The sequence below is a fragment of the Pogona vitticeps genome, chromosome 5, assembly GCF_051106095.1.
Source record: "Pogona vitticeps strain Pit_001003342236 chromosome 5, PviZW2.1, whole genome shotgun sequence".
Classification (NCBI taxonomy): domain Eukaryota; kingdom Metazoa; phylum Chordata; class Lepidosauria; order Squamata; family Agamidae; genus Pogona; species Pogona vitticeps.
The window spans coordinates 13512950-13534304 of record NC_135787.1 but is presented as its reverse complement, the minus strand read 5'-3'; the positions used below and the strand labels follow the sequence as shown (position 1 = coordinate 13534304).

At 42.8% G+C, this 21355-nt stretch overlaps 1 protein-coding gene across 10 annotated transcripts in view; it reads right to left on the bottom strand.

Moving 5' to 3' along the window:
- Positions 1-21355, bottom strand: part of ARHGAP24 (Rho GTPase activating protein 24) — a 361497-nt gene that overhangs the window by 48904 nt on the left and 291238 nt on the right. For 6 of the 10 annotated variants that reach the window (XM_073002006.2, XM_078394523.1, XM_078394524.1 and 3 more), the window contains one exon: positions 14298-14420. In XM_073002006.2, coding sequence (XP_072858107.2) covers positions 14298-14420 — 123 coding nt within the window. Of the gene's footprint in view, positions 1-5296; positions 6987-14297; positions 14421-19410; positions 19534-21355 lie in introns of those variants that run through there. The other 4 variants (XM_073002003.2, XM_073002004.2, XM_073002005.2 and 1 more) reach the window with 2 other exon arrangements.

Genomic DNA, 21355 nt, shown 5'->3' with positions numbered 1-21355 from the left:
AATGAAATAAAACAAAAACACTCAACGGCATCACACATGATCCAGAAAAAAAACCCTGCAGCTCTCTGTGGTTATGGACACCCAGTGGGTGTCCTCATCTCCTGCCAGGTGGAGTGAAACCATAACTGTGCCAGTGGGCATTCTGCCCAGATGTGCAACAGAGTTGTTGTCAACAAGAATAACAATAGATACTTAGGTTTTTGGTTAAAACTTGTATCTGCTATATAATGGCAGTCAATGTTTTTATAATTTGGATTGCCTGTGCCTGACATTTTTGAATCATCATCATCATCATCATCATCATCATCATCATCATCATCATCATCATCATCATCATCATCATCATCGTAGAACTGCAGAGCTGGAAGGGACCCTCTGGATGATCGATTCTAACCTCTGTCAAGGAGGCACAGTGGGGAATCAAACTCCCAACCTCCGGCTCCACAGATACCTAAACCACTGAGCTATCTAGCAGTTCAAACCACTACCCTATCATCATCTGGTCAGTGGCGACCGTGCAACAGAGTTCTTTTGTTTCATTACACATGTGTGGTAGCACAGCTTGGGGAAAATGCTTTCTTTGGACTACAATGTCCAGAATCTCCCAGCAAGCACAAGACATGGCCTTGCCCATTGTGGATTTGAGCAGCTGTCATCCTAATACACAAGTCTCTCAAGCTAGCAGACAGGTGGGGCGTTCCTTCCTACATCTCCCTGGGAACTCGGTAGGAATAAGAAGATGTTGCATATTTCAAAACAACTGTTCTAGTCTTGTTTCCGAGGTAAACAAATGTGCCTTGCCAGAGAGTGGGTAGGAATGTCCATCAATTCTGCTTGCTCCCTCAGTTAAATTTTGAAAATCCCAAGTTCCTCATGGCCCAAATTTGTGATTTGTGAACTTAAATGGGGAGACGAAGTGTAGGCGTGTTTAAAAAAATGCAACACAGCAACATCATTTAGAAACTAGAAGAGCCACAATGTCATCTGGCCTTCAGTGTGAGTGGACAAAGAGGAAGAAGAAGCAAAAAACCCAATTATTTTAATAAATTCTTCCAAAATGAAATGAAATTCTCCCACTTTTGCCCCACTACTTTTAACATGCACTGCTGTTCCTCAATAGGTTACGACAATGTTCCTACTATTTACTTAGAGTGGAGGTGACAGCCCAAACATCTTATATCCCAGTCTCCATAAGCTCAAGGTCAAGAATAGTCCAAACTGGTGTTTATTGAGCTGAGGAAATGCTGTACAATAAAGGTAAGAAAAAGAATCCACTCCCCACTTGTCTGTCCATCAGGGACCTGAGTTCCTGATACAATTCCCCCATCCCTGGGAGTTCAATCCACTCCAATTGCCAAGTTGGCATCACTGCGATCGATGAGTCTAAAATCTGTATTTGCATGGTTTAAACCAGGGATCCCCAACCCCTGGTTCCGTGACCCGTTGTCAGTCCGTGGCCTGGGCCGGACCGGGCCATGGAGATAGACCTCCCACCCCCCCACATGCACTCCCCCCTGCACAGCCCCTCTGTGCATGCATGTGAATGTGTACACACCCATGCAAGGACCCCCACTCCTTCACACATGTGCGCAAGCACCCCCACCCTTGGTGCATGCACATGAGTGTGCCCGTGCAAGTGCCCCATCCTTCACACATGTGCACAAGCACACACACACCCCTTCACACATGTGCGCAAGGGGGATGCCACGCTTTTCCCAACCGGTCTCCAGTGTTAAAAAGGTTGGGGAACTGCTGGCTTAAAGTACCAGCCTAGCCAGGGGACTCTATGCAGGGAGAGCTTTTGGAGCTTGGCCACAGTCATGGCTTGTGGTGGCAGCTCCTAGTGCTGGAGGCACTGCTGGCATGCCTTCTGCCTCTTGCACCTCCAGTTCCACCTCTGGGTAGGTGTGGGGGCTGGTTCCTCCCCCCCACTGCCAGACAGGAGCAGATGGGTCTGGTTGGCAGGAAACTAGCAGCCCACTCTTTGATTCCTCCCATGTGGAAGCTGAACAGCATGAGGAGAAACTACCACCTCCTTGGTGCTCAGGGATTCCTCAGGTTCATCAAGCACATCTCCTCAGCCTGCTTCCCCCTCAGAAGCAGTGAACTCTCATTTGTTGGCCTCCATTTTCCTGTCTGTGTCTAGCAATTCCTTCTTCTCCTTGGCGGTTCTCTCCCATGCCTCCCTCTGTTCCTGCCCCTAGCTAGTGGTTCAGACCCAGCCCCACCATCTTACACAGGTGGCTCCCATCCAAAGCCATCTCCTCCCCAGTCCAGCTTGGCCAACCCACTTCTACGCCTGCCTGAGGCCCAGCATTTGATGACTCTAATAGGTCCTCCAGGGGGCACGGGGTGAGGGCAGATGGCCTGCCAGGGGTGCCTGAAGTGACCCCCTCACAACCACATAGATGGTAAAGACAAGGAGCTTCTTGGGGAATAAAGCTGCCAACCGTAATTCATCACTAAGATCTTTGAATGTACAGGGGAATTTAAAAGCCTCCTTCATGTATTCACTGAATTGTTAGAAAGGGTTTGTGGTTTAAGAGAAGAAAATGTGCAGAACCCTAGTTTATGGCTTCATTCTACAACCACTGTTCTTAAACTGACCACTGTCTAGCGATTTCTGCAGAATGAGAGGTCAGCCTCTTCTCACAACTATGAAATTTCTTGGAGCTAGATACCCGGGGGGGGGGGGAGGAAGTAGATACCTGAGGGAAAGCAGCTTCTGCCAAAATGTGTGTCAGAGACAAATGTGGAAGGAGGTGAAAAATCAATGCTGGCAAAGACCTTGTCACATGTTTTCAACTACTGGATGTGTAGTAAACAAGCCTCCCCTTTGATATTTGCAATGTATCCGCTTGACATTTTTCACATACACCTTCTCTATAGAGATTGACTTTCCTCTAACAATGTCATCACCGTTCTTCCTGTTCCCATGTATTTATATGAGAAATGGGATCCCACATTTCCCATGCTGCTGTGTCACTTCACACTTCTGCTTCAGTTGAGCATCAGTGCTGCTTGCCAGGGCCAGCTCCAGGCTTCGGGAGCAACCATAGCAAAATTCCAGCAGTCACCCGCTTCTTGATTACACAGGTCAGATGGATTGACTGGCCTTCCAGTGGAGCAAGGGGTGGACAAGGCATGGTGCATGTGACTTGACTCTCCCAGAGCATGCCTGTGGCCTTCAAGGCCACCTTAGGCTCTGTAACGTTTGGGGCGGTCTCTCAGGCTCCATTTGAGCATCTTGGTTCCATTGCTGGGCTTAGTCCAGCTCATGGTGCCGGCAGCAACTTCGTCCCAGATAAACCTGAGATCACATCCTCCTATGGTATAAATCTTGGCATGATGCCTCATCTCTAAGGACTGTATAGCTTGTGCTCAGCAACCTAAAGGGTGACTTTGGGCCCTTACTTTGGGACGGACCGAAAAACCATGAGCTTGGCCGCTTATTTCCAAAAATAGTGTACATGTGCCCAGCTAACATCAAATAAAAATTATCCACAGAAACATGACAAGCAGATGCTCTGAACCCCTCTGTTTACGTGACACACACAAAACACCACATGAAAGAGCATTTGTGATGAATGTGGAGAGTATTGGCTCAGAAAAACCTCTAACACAAGTTCAAGGAAAGTGAGTTTATTTTATTTTTGTAGATGAAGGTAAAGGTAAAGGTTCCCCTTGACAATTTTTGTCCAACATTTCTGAGGGGGGGGGGGTCGGATTTCAAAATTTGAAGCAAATGTGAAAGGAAAAGAAGGGATATCAAAGGAAATCAAGGAATTTGGAGAAGACTCATTCCATCTCTCTGGTCTCTTACATATGTTTGATTAATTTCTCCTACGATTAGGGCTTAGAAAAGTTCCTTTTTTGGATTACAACTCCCAGAATCCTCCAGCCAGGTGGGTTTTCTGGGAGATTCTGAGAGTTTATAGTTTACAACAGTAACTTTTCCAAGCTCTGCTTGCCACAAAGAGGCCTGCTTGAATAGTCTTTAGGAAACCTACAACTGCAATACTCGACAGTAACACCCAGAAATTTTATAGCAATGGAAAACATCAGATTTGTTTCTTTCTAACAAACGACTGCCATACATGGTGCAACATATAGTACAACCTGTTTTCCCCCAACCACAAAGGCACTTCTGTCAAATGTGGGATAGGCACATCAAACTGGTTTGCAATCACTGATTTACACTCTCCTTTATTTAAAGATCCCCAATGGCAATAAACTAAATAACAGAGATATATATCTCTTTACAGAGAGGTAAAGAGGTTACTAAGCCACTTTTCACTCAAGGCAGTATCTATTATATAGTTCACCTCATCCTTAGAGAAAATACGTCTTTATTGGAATTCATGCATATAAATATTCCACAGTTCTGTGCACTATATTGCCTCTAAACATGAAGTTTCCTTAGCATGGTGACAAAATGGACCCTCATATGTAAAGGCATGCTGCTTAAATACCAGGTGCTGCCGACAATAAGTGTAGGAAGGCTATTGCCTTTACACCCCTTTCTGTGAGCTTCACATGCTGGTCTGATGCAGTAGGACCTGCCTTCTTTTTCTTATCCTTGGCAGCCAGCATCTATTCCTTTCAACATTTCCAGCTTCCATCATCTCCAACTGAGCAGGACACCCTTGTCCAGGGTGAGCTCCTCCATGTTAAGTAGAGGCACTGGATTCTACCAGAGATGAGGGAGCAGAACAAGTTGGAAAAACCTTTTCTGCAGCAAGTGAAACAAATATATGAGCTGCAGATGAAAAGCTGGCAAAGAAAAGCACACGGCAAGGAAAAAAAATATTAGCAAGGAAAGGAGGATGTGGTGTGTATGGGAAGCTTTGGTGAGCTCACCAGGAATATTTCAATCCAAAAGGATGCACTGCTAGCTCTGCTCCCTTACTCAGAGATCCATGTCTGATGACTACCATCTACACTTAAAGTTCTTGGTTTATCGTCCTTGATGTCTGACATTCAGCCAGCTATGATTCACATCAATTTATTTTTTAGGGGGGGGGGAACCACTTTCGGCACTTCTTTTATGTTCAAGTCTCAGTTGCATAGCAATTTTTTTTCACAATAATGGTCACCTTTGTGCCAATAAATCAAGGACAAATAAAATCAGCCTAGCAAGCTTGCGCGCTTTTTATTCTTCTTTGCCCATTGTTTCACCATTTCTATTCAAAACCCAACAGCTCTTCACGCTCACGCCTCCTCCCCCAATCTTATAGAAGAAAGGGCTCCGAAAGTAACAGAAGACAGCACAATGTCAGTGTTAAACAGCACCTACCTTTGCGGAAGCTAAAACATCGTTTAATTCTCCTGTAGGTAGTTTTGGGGACGAAGGGGGATGATGCCAGGGCACCTGAGGCACGGACCCCTGTATTCCTGTCCTCAGGCATCATGCAGGTGTGAAGAATAGTTGCAACCCCCAAGCATGTGTTACAGCCCCTTTCTAGACTGCACGCGGTAATCCACCATTCTTATTTTCGACTATTTTAGTAGTGTTTCCTCCCTTGAGCTTCTCAAGCTGCGGATCTTCTCAACCTCAGCAGAACTTGGCTCTTTACAGGGAATAAAATTGCTATCATCCTTCCTTTGCTAATGCATACGTCTTGTTCGTCCTCCTTGATTTCTGTTCCTGTTGCGTGGCGACAATGGCATTCTTTCGTCATGACAAAAGAATGTCAATGGAAAGGTACATCTTCCATCAAAGGTTGCTTGTGGGGGGCGTCTCTGTGGCAAGATTTGTGAGGACGTGTGTTTCTTCTCAGCTGAAACTATACCGGGTGGAGCCAGTGGGGAGGGAGGGGAGCACAAATTCCATCAGAGAAATAGCAAGGATGAACAGAAAAACGGAACAATGACCCCCCCCCAAAGGTTTGCCTTGGACGCTTCTTGCTAACTCCCTTTTTATCTCCGCGAACGGGGGACAAAAATCATGACAGCATCTCCCAAAAGGCTACCATGTGTCCATGATGGATGCTTTTCGAAAGGCTTGTTCTCTTCCCCCTTAATTATTATGCAAGCAAACGCCTCCTTCTTTAGATAGTCTGGATGATTTGCTGTCTTCCTGCTGTCCCTGACTCGTGTAGCAAAGACGTCGGTCCCAATGGGATCAGCTGCTCAGCATCGCCACAAAGTTCCTTGAAAATCGCCTGAAGAATACACATCTCACGCACGACGACACCGGTGCCACTATTCTCCCTGCCCAACTAGTCTCAGTGGCAAGGTTTCAAAGGCAGTGGCGGCGGCTTCTTCTGCTTCTACTATACTACTGCTCTTTCCTTCTGCTCAAGTCCAGCTCATGCATGCGGCAGGTGCAGGCAAAACAAAGCAAAAGAGGCAAAGCAAGCTGGTACAGCTTCTACAATGTTGATTCTTTCTTTTTTTTAATGTTGACTTTGAGTTGACTTCAAACAACCATCACGTGTGGCAGCTTAAGAGCCCCTTTGCCTCTCACATGAGTGTCCGGCTCCCATTAATCTTTCTTGCTCCTTCTAGTTTCATGTTATTTTTCCTTTCACGCTGTGTAATCAAAGCTTGCTTCCCTCTTATCACGAGTACCAACAGAAATATGTCACCTTATAAATCTAATCAGGGAAAGAATTTAACGCACAGACAAATATTGAGGATATTGGATTTGCCTTTTTGTTTTGTTAAGGCTGTTCACGCTGCTTTTCCTATTTTCCCTGCTCACAAGCAATAGGTTCCCAGCTGGTTTTTCTCCTCCCCTCCCTTTCTTGCTGGTACATGTTAACAGCACAGTTTAATAAACCGGTTAATAATTTGCAGAGCTGCCTGCTCTGTGATCTCTGCCGTGCCACTAGTCTCTCCAGAAGGTCAACCTCCATTATTAGAAGTTCACAGAAGGTCACACACCTTTGCTCTCAGATCTAATCCTTTGGAAACATAAACATATTCTCCATTCCAAGAAGATGGGGTAGATGCATAAACAAAGGCTGGTTAGTAACTGTGTCTGCATTGGTAGATTTTCTTCCAGCTGTCCTTCCAACACTTCCACTGTAAAGCGAATTTTGTAACAGGCTTGCAAAATTCACGGCTCATCAAACCACTGTCCACCAACTGGTTATTTATTTATTTATTTATTTTATTTATATCCCGCCTATCTAGTCGATAGACCACTCTAGGTGGCTTATGGATGGGAGTCCATCTAAGGCTTCAGAAAAAAAATCTTATTTTTAGGCTTACCTAGGACTGCAAAAATGCAAGAAGGAGGCTTAATAGGTCAAATTCAGAGCACCACTTTAAATGTACGGAGGTGGAACCTTTTTTTTAAAAAAAAAGAAAAGCAAATCCTATTCAGGTAGTTCTTCCTACAACAAATAGCTCAAAATAGGGCTGCAAACCAGCCAAAGCCTGAATTATGAACAAAATCAGCCTGATGTGGATCAGTTTAGGTGACGTCTGCATTGAAGCAGAGCAGCCAGCTTCAATTCCTGAGCACAGCCCAACAAATTTACAAATGGATTCGAATCCAAGGCGCAAACTGAATTAAATTGGGCCGAAATCATTCCAGCCCAAATTAAGTTCCTTTGCAAAATTCTGAATTGCCCTCTGAAAGGAACTGGGAGACCTAGCCACAGGCCTAGGTTACGAGTGCCACAACATTTCTAAAATTACTCTTCTTCTTGAACAAGAAGCTGCCTTAAACTAGGACAACACTGGGTCAGACCATTAATCCATCTAGTCTATAAGGACTGGCAGCTGTTCTCCAGAGATTCAGACTCAGGCAGCGCTTTCCTATTACATCAGATATTTCCACTGGAGCTACTGTGGTTTGAAACCTCAGCATGGGTTTCATGCAGGGATATAATCTTCCTTTCTTTTATTCTCTCAGGTGAGGAATTAAAAAAATTCAAAAATTTTGTCCCCACTGTTGGAAAAAGGAATTTTTGAACCTCGTTTTCATTGCAGTACTTTTTTTTTTGCAAGTTCTGAAGAGGGTGTTTTTGCAAAAAGCTTATATTTTGACATAGAATACAAATGCGAGGTATTGTGCACAGGTGCGCACACAAAACAAAACTGGGGGGAGGGGAGTTAACTAATGCTGCTACTAATGCTGGGTAGCTCAGTGGTTTAAGTATCAGCAGAGGCTGAGAGTTCGATTCCCAACTGTGCCTCCTTGACAAGGTCTGGACTCTTCCACCTCTGCAGTACTAAATGTATTATTACAGGTGCTGTCTTTTGGCTTTTGTGCAGGAGCCAAAAGTCTCAGCATGGTTGACTACTTTTGATAGAGTATCTTGATGTGTGAAAGACTCCCCTATTAGTGTTTTCCCAATGGTGACAACACTGGAGATTCATTACAGCTCTAACCGCATGCCTTTTGCTATTGCAGTCAGTCTCCAAAAATCTTGGTGCATACAGGAACTTAAGACTGGCCCTAACTTTCTAACAGAAGCAGACAGATGCTTCTAGGCATTCATAAAGAAGGCACAGCACCAATGACCTTAAACATTGCTTGTATTCAAAACATGGTGTTCAAAAGCATACTGCATTTGTAAATGCAGGTTCCATATAGCTTGCGTGAGTAATGAAAGCCCTATTGAAGAAGGTCTCAAGATGCCCCAAGCCCACCATAATTAGAACCTTCCATACTTACAGGTTACAAGGTCAGAAAAGGGCTACATGTATAGTCCAAAATCTTTTCCATCCTTTTAAAAAAGCTGTCTAAAATACTGCCTGAAATGCATGATCTACTAGTAGCTATCTCCACATATTTAACATGTGTTGCATGAAGAACTACTACTATTCTTTTAGCTGCAACTTAGTCAGCGGAATTCAAGGACTCTGAATTTTTATTTTATGAGATCTGGAACAAGATTTCCTTTTCTGCTCTAATGCACATTTGGCATAAAAGGGCTACAATGTAAGAAGCAGCTTTGGATATTTGACCAAGGTGACTGGTTGAGCGAGCAGGGTCTGATCAGTCCTGGTTCATATGCCAAGCTGGCTCCACTATATTGTTGACTCATGGTCATGCAATCAAAATATAGTAACAATAGAGCCAAGACAGAACTGCAAAATATCCTTGTACAATGGATAATGAGGCGATGAACTTAGAAGACTGAGATTCGGAATAAATCCTTGCTCATCCAATAACAGAGAGAATCTTACCCTCACTACATGGTCAGTTTTCATGGTGCTGCTATCAGGAATGCCCGAAGATCAAATGCAGATAAGCCACATATAGGCAAAGAAAGTGAACAAGAAGGCTTCACTCTACCCTACAGGACTCTATTACCGATGCCACATTGTACATTTGCCAGAAAGATGCTGTTTTAAGATGTCCCCATTTGTGGTAGCGGTAGCCACATGGTTCTTAAAATAGCAACTGCATGGAGCTAAATGCAGTTGTGAGTCCAAAACAGAGTAGACTTTAAATTATTTGGATTTATCCTAGTGTTGCCTTACCAAATCCCAATGAGACTAAAACAGATTTAGCCCATTGTTACATTGGCAATAACCTCTCCAGAGTAATAATAATAGTTTCCAAATTTTACTAATCAGAAATTTTGTATCAGAAATTAGTTATGGATTGTTCTCTACCTTCAGCACTTGCTTCAAAACAAGCCCATTTGATGCACTGGAACAAGCTATCAAGCTCTCCCTTCCAAACGACGTGAACATCCATGTTACTGTTGTTTGCCAAGCTTGAGTCATTTGGAGGTGAAGTACATCCATTTCCAGAATTTTGCCTAGACTTCCACAAGCTGGATTCTGGAACTGTAAGAGGAGAAACCAGAAGGCAAAAAAAGAGATGCCTTTCCACCTTTTCTTGCTTTTCTCCATATGTATCAACTATGAAAAAAAAGGCAAGACCTCCTCAATCTCACAGCTTTCTAGGAATTGCTCCGGTACTCATTAGAGAGGGTATTCTCACTACCCACTAGACTCTATAGGGGGAGTCTCTCACTGAAGTACCTTCTCCATAGACCACTGGGTACCTTCCAGGAAGCAGTGAGACTGAGGAGTATCCCTTCCTTCTTCCAAGTTCAGGAGAGATAAGCAGAAAATGGAGATAGAAGGATCTATCTTCTTATCTTCTGGTTTCTCCTCTCCTAGTCCCAGATTTCTGCCTGAAGGACTCCAGGTGAATCATGGGACAGGAAGTCCTTGATATCGGAAAGTCCCATCCCTATATGTATTTCCTTTTCCTTCCCCAAATTCAATCATTCTCCACCTTTGGCCATTCAGACATTTTTACCTTCAGCTCCCAGAATCCCTCACCACTGAGCATGCAGTCTATGACTTCTGTAAACGGAGAATCATAGGTTGAAAGGTTAAGAACCAATGTGGTAACTGCTGTTTAGAAATGACCGTTTTCTACTTGTCTGACCTCTGCTCGACAGAAACAGCACTGGATCACATTATCATTTAATATGGCACTAGCACCAAAAAAAAAAAAAAAAAAAAGAGTGTGATTTTATGTACGACAGCATCAGAACAGGCTGTGACATCACTGATGAAACCACAAAGCTCACTACAGCCAATAATATTAAACATAAGAACAGGCAGATGAGACCAAAGAGTGGCAGGGTAAAAGATGAAGAAGAAAAGTTGTACCAATAGAAACCACAAGCACTGAAATCAACTGAATTGGAGAATGATGTTTGACATGTGATAACCACATGAAATTTTACTTCAGCTCAGCTGTAAACATGTCCATGTTCAACGGGGGGGGGGGGAAGCTACACGATATAATATAAACAAATACTTTAATCCACGTGTGGCTAACATATCGTTTTCAAGAGCCTAATTTAGCCTTAGGGGCCAAATGTGCCCTCCCACACTTCCAAGACCCCTCAATATCCCCACAATCCCTCCTCAAAATTTAAAACTTTTTGTGGGGGGAAATGCGTCAAAGAGTCTCATTGTGTCTGCTAGGGGGCAGAAGAAGCAATTGCTGTGAGGGGCATTCAACACTCCTCAACTTATTTTTGAATGAAACAAATAATAAAATAATTTTTATTGGCCACTAGAGGGCACAAAGGGGCTTTCTTTAGTAAAAACAAAACAATATATTTTTGTGAGGAAAAGAAATAGAGCAGCACAGGAGCAAATGGGCCTTCCATGGTCCAGAGACGAGCATGTGCATCATGTGACCTCTTCTGATCACCCCCCCCACAAACACTTTAATCACATTTCCTTCTTGTCTGCACCAGGATACATTTTAATATTCCTGATGAACGTTAGGCCTTCTGCCAAAATACTGTATATCCATTATAATACAAATCTAAAACCACTAAGAGCCTTCTTATTCAGTACCAGCATTTGTACTGATGTCAGTCAGTGGCTTCTTTCCCTGTATCTCCAGGATGGTGACTCACAGTGACTTGCTGAAATAGATCTGGGCATTAAAACTGCATTTACAAGTGTCTGGCATAATTCAAACAACATATATATCTTTTTAAGTTATTATTCTAGAGCTCAACAAATACTCATCCGTGGAACATAAGAAAAAAAATCTGTTAGATTTCACTTTCTCCCATGTTTAAGTTTTTTTAAAATAAAACATCTTAAGCTCTTTCTGTTTCAAATATGAAGAAATCTGTGAATTTTGATGAATTCTTCAAAAACAGAGTGAAGCAAAATTCCCTTTCGTTTGCACTGACCACATTCAATAGATGCATCTATTCTCATCCAAGGGAGGATTATGTTGTGACTTGCTATATAGGTGCTGAAAACGAGGAGCCTAAAGTGAAAATCTTAATCTATCAGCAATATGGTTGAATACGCAGGGATTCAAACCAAGATTCTAAGAGTGATGCATTTGAATCTCTGAGCCCAGATGGAGGGAGCAGTTATTTTCAGTTTTTTTTAAAAAAAATCTCAAATTCTTCCATTTAACAAAATTTGCAAGTTTTGGTAAATCTGTACAAAAATGCAAAGGAGCTGTTTAGGGCATTAACAAAACAATGACACGACTACATTGCCTTGCGGCTGTAACTTGGTAATGCCACTGCTGCTTGGTTATGAAGCCTAAAGGTGCCATATTGTTAACTTCACCTATCTACAAGATTGTAAGGTAAAGGTTATCCTTGACATTTAGTCCAGTCGTGTCTGACTCTAGGGGTCGATGCTCATCCCTGTTTCCAATGCATAGAGCCAGTGTTTTTCCGAAGACAGTTTCCATGGTCACATGGCCAGCACAACTAGACACGGAACTCCATTACCTTCCCACCGAGATGGTACCTATTTATCTACTCACATTTGCATGCTTTCAAATGGCTAGGTTGGCAGGAGCTGGGACAAGTGACGGGAGCTCACTCCATTGCATGGATTCGATCTTACGACTGCTGGTCTTCTGACCTTGCAGCACAGAGGTTTCTGTGGTTTAACCCGCAGCGCCACCACGTCCCTTAAACAAGCACAACAGATGTGCAAACAACTTTGCACTGAGCCAGTGAGCCTTGGCAACAGCTGGCAATGGATAGAGAAGGATGTCTTGTTAGGGACCCTTCACAAGCAAGTATACAGACTTTCTTGCTCTTCCTCCTGAGGTTTGTCTCTCTGCTTGAAGAAGTACAGCAATCCCCTGAGATTTCAGCCAGCACTTTGAGATTTGGCACCCCGTGGTATTGAGTAAACTAGCCCAGGGTCATCAATTCCCTGCCTGAAGCTACTTGGTGAAATCAAGGGATAAAAATGGAAGACAAGGTTTGAAGTGAAATTTCTTCTACTCTCTTTGGGCTGGAAAACCAATGCAGGGTTTTCCTGAGCCAACAAACTGCAATAAATGAGCTGTTAATAGGATACACATCAACCCGTGAGACGTGTCACATACTAAAACAGAAAATGAGTACTGTATTACAGAGAACCAACGAGAAGGACTGCAAGAATCTGACCTTCTGGAGAGAAATGAAATGATTAAACTCTCAGCTGTAGGTCATCATAGCCACATTTAAAAACTCAGGGGAGGTGGGCTGCCTTGGGATTTTATTTTGCACAGACACCAGATTCTTAGTTGACATAGAATAAATTTCAGATGTGTCTTGGACTTCCTTCAGCTGGTATACCCCCTCCCTCTACCAAGAACATCCAATACACAGCTGCAGATACACCCAAAGGTAGTCGGGGCAAGATTCTAGTTGAAACAGTGGCATAGGATAGGACCACCAGTCATGGAGTGAAATTCTCTTTTTAAACAAAACCTCCCAGTCTTAAATACTAGACAGGGAGCATGCATGTTGTGTATCCCTCTCTGGAGGATCCGTTAACCATGATAACTTTCTTCAGCTCCCCTATCAGTGGAGAGGGTGATTTTGCAAAAGTAAACATAGTTCTTCAGCTGCAACGCTGTTCTCCCTTGTTACTAAAAAGAACACAAGCATTGCTACTGAACTGTCAGACATTTATTTTCACAGTCAAACATTACTGGGAGTAAGCCAGAAATTCTGTATTCTTTGTAGTCTAGTGGAAGCCCAGCATGCAAGTGGGAATCATTCTCTCCTGAACAGAAATATGGAGAAATGAGATGAATCTTGATACTGGAAAACAAGCTAGTTAATCAGAGAACCACTTTAAATGACTTCACTTGCATTTTCTCTTATTAAACTTCTTTCTTCTGAAGCTTGTCCTGACTTCAATGGAATTAGTTCAAGAGTATGCTGCTTAAATGTGACACTTTTATTTTAATTTTTAGGATAGAGAACATCACCTTTCTCCGTTGCCAACACTGAAAATAACATGGCAAGTACATAACATTCACACGAGGACCCACTAGGCCTACCACATGTGTCCAATGTAATGTTAGAGAAATGAAAATCCCACCAGCATAGTCGCACCAGACTTCACTGTCACACTAACAATTGTACAACAGTTTGCACAACCAACTGTGCAAGCATAACCAACATTGGATTCCATTCTTGCTTTAGAATTAAAAAGGTACTGCTGTTATGGCAACAGATCTCCCATGAATGCAGTCATCAAGAAAGACATGGTTGGTTTTCCAGGTTGCAAAACAAACAAACAAACAAATAAACAAACAACAACAGCAACAACCAGATTTGAAGTTCTTTCAAGGAACATCTAGTACACTAATAAAATCTCAAGTAAAGTGGCTTCCTAATGTTACTTCAATGAACTTTTTGTGCACAAAAAAATCAAACAAAATACATCCAGTTTCCTCTGTTAAACATAAAAATATGCAATGCACATTGATTCATTTAATTAACAAGTAAACTAAGGTTTTAAGTCAAAACAGAGTAAGCCACACATAAGATAAGTCTCGACTCTCTTCTTCCAACCTTTTGAGACGTACTCACCTCCTCCAAAAGGTGCCCATATAACCCTGCGGATAGACTTCACCCAGTCCTCCATGTCATTCTGAGTGCTGGCCATAAGGAGGTATGTCTCATGGTTTGCTGTCATTCGCTCTCTGTCTCCTCCTGCAAGAGGAAAAGGTCACAACTTTAAGAACAAAGCTCTCTCTCTCAAAGTGGAAGATCTTCCAGCTGTTCAAAGTACCACTCTATACCATGCTGGTGAGGTGTGCTTGGAATGCTATGTCCAGTTCTGGTCACCACAATACAAAGAAGACGCTGAGGTCCTGGAAGGGGTGCAGAGAAGAGCAACAAAGATGATAAGGGGACTGGAGGCTAAATCCTGTGAAGAACGGCTAAAGGAACTAAGTATGTTTTGCTTAATGAAGAGAAGACTGAGGGGGAGACATGATAGCAGTCTTTCAATATCTGAAGGGTTGCCACAGGGAAGAGGGCATAGATTTATTCTCCATTGCGCCTGAGGGCAGGACAAGAACCAATAGGGGGAAACACATCACAGGGAGATCCAAACTGGAAATAAGGAGGAATTTCCTGATGATGAGAACCATCAAGCAGTAGAACAGCTTGCCTCCTGATGTTGTGGGTAGTGCCCCATCACTGGAGGATTTCAAGAAAAGATTGGACAGCCATCTGTCCAGGATGGCATGAGACCTCCTGCCTTGAGCAGGGGGTTGAACTAGAAGACCTCTAAGGTTCCTTCCAACCCTATGACGATTCTATGATTCTATGATCTGTTGTCTCAACCGAAGTCTCAGCCTAATACTTACTACATAGGAAATGAGTTTTCAGGTTCATCTTCAGACTTGCTATGAAGCACTGCACAAGATGAGTAAACAAATGCCATTCCCAGGGATGAATGAAATGTTAAAGGTTGGAGCATGATTTACAGATTATACAGCAACATCCTGCACCATCATCGTACAGCCCTGCCAGTAACTTCAGCCAGCACTGACTCCAAATGGTCACTGCTTCAATGTATTCCTGACAGAGGTGAAAACAGCCAATAAGTACTACTGGCCAGTAAATGACTCCTTTTAGTCGGCACTTTAGCTTCCTGAATAGAGCAAGCGTCCAATTCTTTGATGTTCATTTGGTTGAATGCTGTATGGTAGACATAATACCATACAGATCTTTAATCTAGACAGAAAATGCAGTGTTTCTGAATCTCTATCAGGACACTTTAAAGTTTTCCCCTTCCACCCACTACAAGCCAACTCAATTCATGGATTTACTGCAGATGGAACAGCATAGGAGGTGTGGTTATAGTTCTGTGTGTGCAGTTGTACAAGACACATGGGAAGAATTTTGGTAACACCGTGTACGTACTTTGCAGAGCTTGAGTGGCAGGGAGAAAATTCCCAGAGTTTGGAGGGGGGAGTACAAATCCCCAAATCCTCCATCTAGTTGGAGATTGTGGGATTCATAGTCCAAAAATAACATATCCAAGTTTTGGTCCTTCAGTACTATGCATATCAAAGGAGGCTTTTTCTGCAATGTGTTCATCTGAATGCTAGTTTGGCATTATTAGCAGCTTATCCTTAAAGTTCCCTGCTCAGACTTCTGTTGAATTTAAAGCCTTGCCTATCTTTACTGTCCAGAGCAAACAGGTCCAATAGAAAACAGGGGACATTACTATTTGCATTTAACTTTAAGCCACATTTTGTATACTGTCCAGAGAGTTATAGCACCTTATAACTGTAAAAGGGTGTAAATGCCCTGCTTTCTAATTCTCTACTGCTTGAGAAAGGCCAGATTCCCACTCTCTTTCTGCCCCAGCTGTAGAGTGTACAAAATGGTTTATAAGTAACTCATTCCACTTGCTTGTCCCTTCTCTTGCCAACTCAGATGCACTTCAGTAGTTTAGCAAACAGTAAATGGAGAGTCTGTATACTTCTTGATGAAGGCCGCCTCCGGCCACTCCACCTCATGCTGGGCGCAGTTTTGTGCATCCAACTGGCACTGCTAAGATGTGAGCAAAAAATAAAAAATAAAAAAAATAGGAACCGTGCCCAGCACATGGAAAAACACAGCGATTGAGATTAGGGAGATGTGATTTCATAGGTGAGCTGCTGCAGAGAATTGGACAGGGTTTTGCCTGATTTCACAACATTGTGCCCTAATACACCGACTGAGTCTTGTTTAGAACAAGAGGTGCTTGTTGAGATGAGATGGGGCGGGCTTCCAGAATGGTCAGGCCTCAATGGCTTCCTTGCATTTCAGCCCTGCTGTTTCAGCATTGGGGGGGGGGGGGTAAGTAAACTGTTATCTAAAGAACAAAATGGGATTTTATCTGCCCGGAAGGAAACAAGTTTGCATATGTTTTGATATCGCTCTCTCTCTCTCTCTCTCTCTCTCTCTCTCTCTCACTCACACACACACACACACACACACACACACAGGGCTTTTGGTAATGTAATCCTACACATATCTATTCATCCAGAAACACATCCTATTAAGTTCAATAGACTTATCCCCAGATAAGTGTGTATTGAATTCTCACCTGATTACGGCATAGAACCCACTTTGTCACCTGCATTAAATGATATTCTCTACAAATATGTACGCACCCACAAGAACACGGCTCATCAGAATGTAAATATTATGCAGCATTATAGAACATATAAAGCTCAAAAGTATAGAATAGCAATGGACTTAAGCCGCAGGAGTAGTAATGGCGCTCCTCCTATTTGGGCTTTACTCAAACTGGAGCTCCCAATATATTCAGAGGGGAATGCCTAAACTCACCCCCTCTTGTTGCTGAATGTTACCCCATGGCTGCACGAACTCTGAAGAGGAATTACTCCTCTTTGTTTGCAAGCCCAACAATAACTCTTTAAAAAAAATCTGAGTTCTTGACACAGGGAGGCCACTTTTACCATGAACTCGACATTCTAAGCCAGTGGTCCCCAACCTTGGGCCTCCAGATGCTCTTGGACTTCCACTCCCAGAAATCCTGGCCAGCAGAGGTGGTGGTGAAGGCTTCTGGGAGTTGTAGTTCAAGAGCATCTGGAGGCCCAAGGTTGGGGACCACTGTTCTAAGCCACATGTGGCCTGTGACCAAAGCAGGAAAGCACCTTCCCAGCAAAGGTTTTGGACAGGCCATCCTTAGACTAAGGGCACAGCTCTAAGTTCAATATTGCAAGAAGGTCAAAGGATCACTTCACATATGTAAACCAGCAATGGACCAGCTGGGAGCTTTCTTTCTGGGAAAGAAGCTTGGCCAAAGCTAGTTAAGCCTCCAAGGCTTCTAATTCAGCCCTTTCTCTTGTCTGTTTTTAGCAACAGACTGTAACAGATTCAATGAGAGAGGGAACAAACTCAAAGTAAAGAGGTGGAGCTCTCTTTGAATTGAGAGGCAGGAGGGAACTATTGGTTAGTGTTGGATGGATTGATAGTCACCCCAGCCCAGGCAGGTCCCTCCCGGCCACCTCCAGACAGCATGGGAAGTTGTTAAAACTCCAACATCTCCCAGGTGTTCCACACTGAGCTGTTTGAAAGATGCCTGCAACATCGACAGAACTCCAAAATGGAAAATGTTGGTATTTGGAGTCCAGCAAATCCCTTTACTAGATAACAAAATTGCAGAAGGTGTCGCTTTTAATGCAAGCTACAATTTCTGAAACACCCTCCACAACACAACTGTTAAAAAGCTTGAGTGGCAAAATAATAATAATAATAATAATAATAATAATAATAATAATAATAATAATAATAATAATAATAATAATAATAATAATAATAATAATAATAATAATAATAATAATAATAATAATAATAATAATAATAATAATAATAATAATAATAATGTGGCTGGAACTAGTACAAAAATCTTTGGAGGAGATTTTTGGGACAGTGCTGTCAGAAGGAGAAGGATTAAACTGCTGTACCGCTGCCAAAACTGTGCTCATTACCAGGAGTTCAATCCCAGGGAGCTGATTCAAGGTTCATCCAGCCTTCCATCGTCTGAAGGTCAGTAAAATGAGTACTCAGCTTACTGGGGGGGGGCGGGCGCAGCGGCAATATGTAGTATGCATAATTTAAACTGCCTAGTGACTGCTTTAAGTGCTATAAGGCATATGTAAGCAGCACGCTTTTTAAATTCTTGCCAGCTATCCCAGTTCCATGTAATCCCCTTTGTAGAAAAGAAGCACGGTGTCAAAACCAAGGTGTTGCAACCATTTACATATATCATGTCCGCAAGTCATTTGAAACCCAAGGTCTCTACTTTTCACAGAATGCTTTGTTCTCTTTTGGTTTGGGCAAAAATGTTCAAATGTTAAACAGTTTTAAATTGTCTACTTCTAACTCCCTGGAGAATGTGCAGGGCTTTTAAGCCTAATTACCAAAATCCCATTGCTTTGCATAGCAAATCACACAAGAGTAGGTTCATTGAATTAGTGGGGATATAGTGAGTCAACTCCTCTGTAAGCAACACACTTTATATGCAGCACACTTTGCTTCGATTGATTCAAATGGCCCTACCCTAACTGTGATTTACGATACTAAAATAAATTGCACATAGTAGTTTGGTTTTGTTGGTGCTGTCGAATCATAACCAAATTATAGCCACCCTAACAGAGCTTTCAAGGTAAGTCATACCCTGTTTCCCTGAAAATAAGACCTAACCTGAGAATAAGCCCTAGTGTGATTTTCAGGATGCTCCTAATACAAGCCCTATGTTTAAGGAGTGGCTTTACTAGTTCCACATCCCCAGTGAGTTTCTATGGCCAAATTGGAATTCGAACCTAGGGCTCAATCCACTACACCACTTTGGCCCATTTAAATCAATCAACCTTACTGGAGGAGTTTACTCACCAAATCCCTGCTGATTCAACAGGTCTATTCCACTGCAATTTACTTTGCTAAATGACAGGCTTTTGGACGCAGTTTGAAATCTGGGTGGTGGTGGGTGGTACAGGAAGTTGATTGATGCCGGGAGGCTGCTATGTGGCCCTCAGCTACAATTTGCCCATTTTACAAAAGATTGAGTTTCAATATAGAGAGTTCCTTAAAGATCTTTCACTTCTGTTGAGCACACATTTGTTCCAGCAGGTCTGGTTAATCAGAGATGGCATTTGGTCCCCCCTGTTCTCACCGCTTCTCATCACTTCATGGATGACACATTTTAATGTTGTCTTTTGATCAGTTGGATTTGACACAGACATGGTTTTTGATTTGATGTTGGCCACCTTGGGCATTCCTAGATGAAAGGGTTGATCTGGAAGCCACAAAATAAAACAAACAGTACGCCATGGATTAAGGAGGGGAAAGTCTCTTATGCCGATATGTCCACGTCCTTTGTTGCACAATCCCGCAGAAATAGTCCCTATACAGGATATATACACTTCTCCCTTCAACAATGTTGGGTTACAGGCGCTGGATTTTGTAGTTCAAAATCTATGTATAATTCTTATTCCCACCCCCCACAAATGTAACTATAAAGCATAACCAGTTGATTAACTAATACACACACACACACTTCCTCTGACCCATGTTAGCTTTCTGGCATGACCCAGCACATGGCTGCCACATGGAGCTGCCATAACAAGAGGGGTAGGCTGCCACCATTACACCACACTGCTGACAACAGAGCCCTAGGTAAGCCCAACACCCACCTTTCTCAGCCCACTTGCTGGAAATGAATACTAGCACAGTGTTGTGTAACATTTTTTTATTTATTGAAATATTCCATTTATTGGGGAAAACCATGTATAGCCAAAACTGTGCTGCTCAGATCTGTACAATTCAAGGGAAACATGTAATACTTCTTCATTCTATATGCCCTTCTGCTTTCCAGGAATGTTATTTTCCCAATAGAATAACAAGGCTCTAACACTGCAGTGTGAGCCTACAATTAATTTTTCTTGAAATCACATCAGCGACAGTTGCAGCAAGAATTCATAGTTCATTTTTCAAGCCTTTTCCTGTTCTGACCCTCAAGCCATAACCTGCGATGAACAAGACCTTCCAAAGAAATATATCTGGTCACCTCCTTTTTTTTTCCAGACACAGAATGTTACAGCTTTGATTCTTTTCTGTCTGAGAGAAATGTAATTAGGTTGTCTATACAGAAAGTAGGGTGCGAGGGAGAGAAAACCACCAACAAAGTGACAGAGATGAAATTAAAAACACAGGACAGACATACAGATAAACAGACAAACAGGGTCAGCCACATACTCTCAGTTTTTCATCATTTGCACTAACTATTAATTTCATTCAATAAAGATTCCAATCAGATCAACATAGCTATATAGCTATTGGCGTTGGACACATTTCAACCAGTCTGTCTGAGGAAATTCACAGCTAGGTGCTGGAACTTCCCAGCATAGCGCTTGCAATGATACACCCCAGTAGCCCCTGAGGGAAGTTTCCATCCGATTTATGTGAAAGGGAGCAGCTATTGAATTCTGTGTCTTGCATTAGATTACTTTCCCTGACTTCCAACAATATCAACCACAAGAACTATGCATTAATTAGGAAAGTCTGCCACTTATTGCCTGAAATGGATACTGCAGGCTTCAAGCACAGATACATTCTAATTAATTCAAACTAATTAGCATGCTTGTTGTTGTTTAGTCCTTAAGTTGTGTCTGACTCTTCGTGACTCCATGGACCAGAGCACGCCAGGCCCTCCTGTCTTCCACTGCCTCCAGGAGTTGGGACAAATTCATGTTGTCCCAACTCCAGGGTCAATGACACTATCCAACCATTTCGTCCTCTGTCGTCCCCTTCTCCTCTTGCCTTCACATTTTCCCAACATCAGGTCTTCTCTTCTCATCAGATGGCCAAAGTACTGGAGCCTCAGCTTCAGGATCTGTCCTTCCAGTGAGTACTCGGGGTTGATTTCTTTCAAAATGGACAGGTTTGTTCTCTTTGCAGTCCAGGGGACTCTCAAGAGCCTCCTCCAGCACCACAATTCAAAAGCATCAATTCTTTGGCAGTCAGCCTTCTTTATGGTCCAGCTCTCATGAACATGTTAGGGGAACAAAGTAATTCATGCTAAGGGGACTGCTTGCATGCCACATTTCATGGTTTTGACT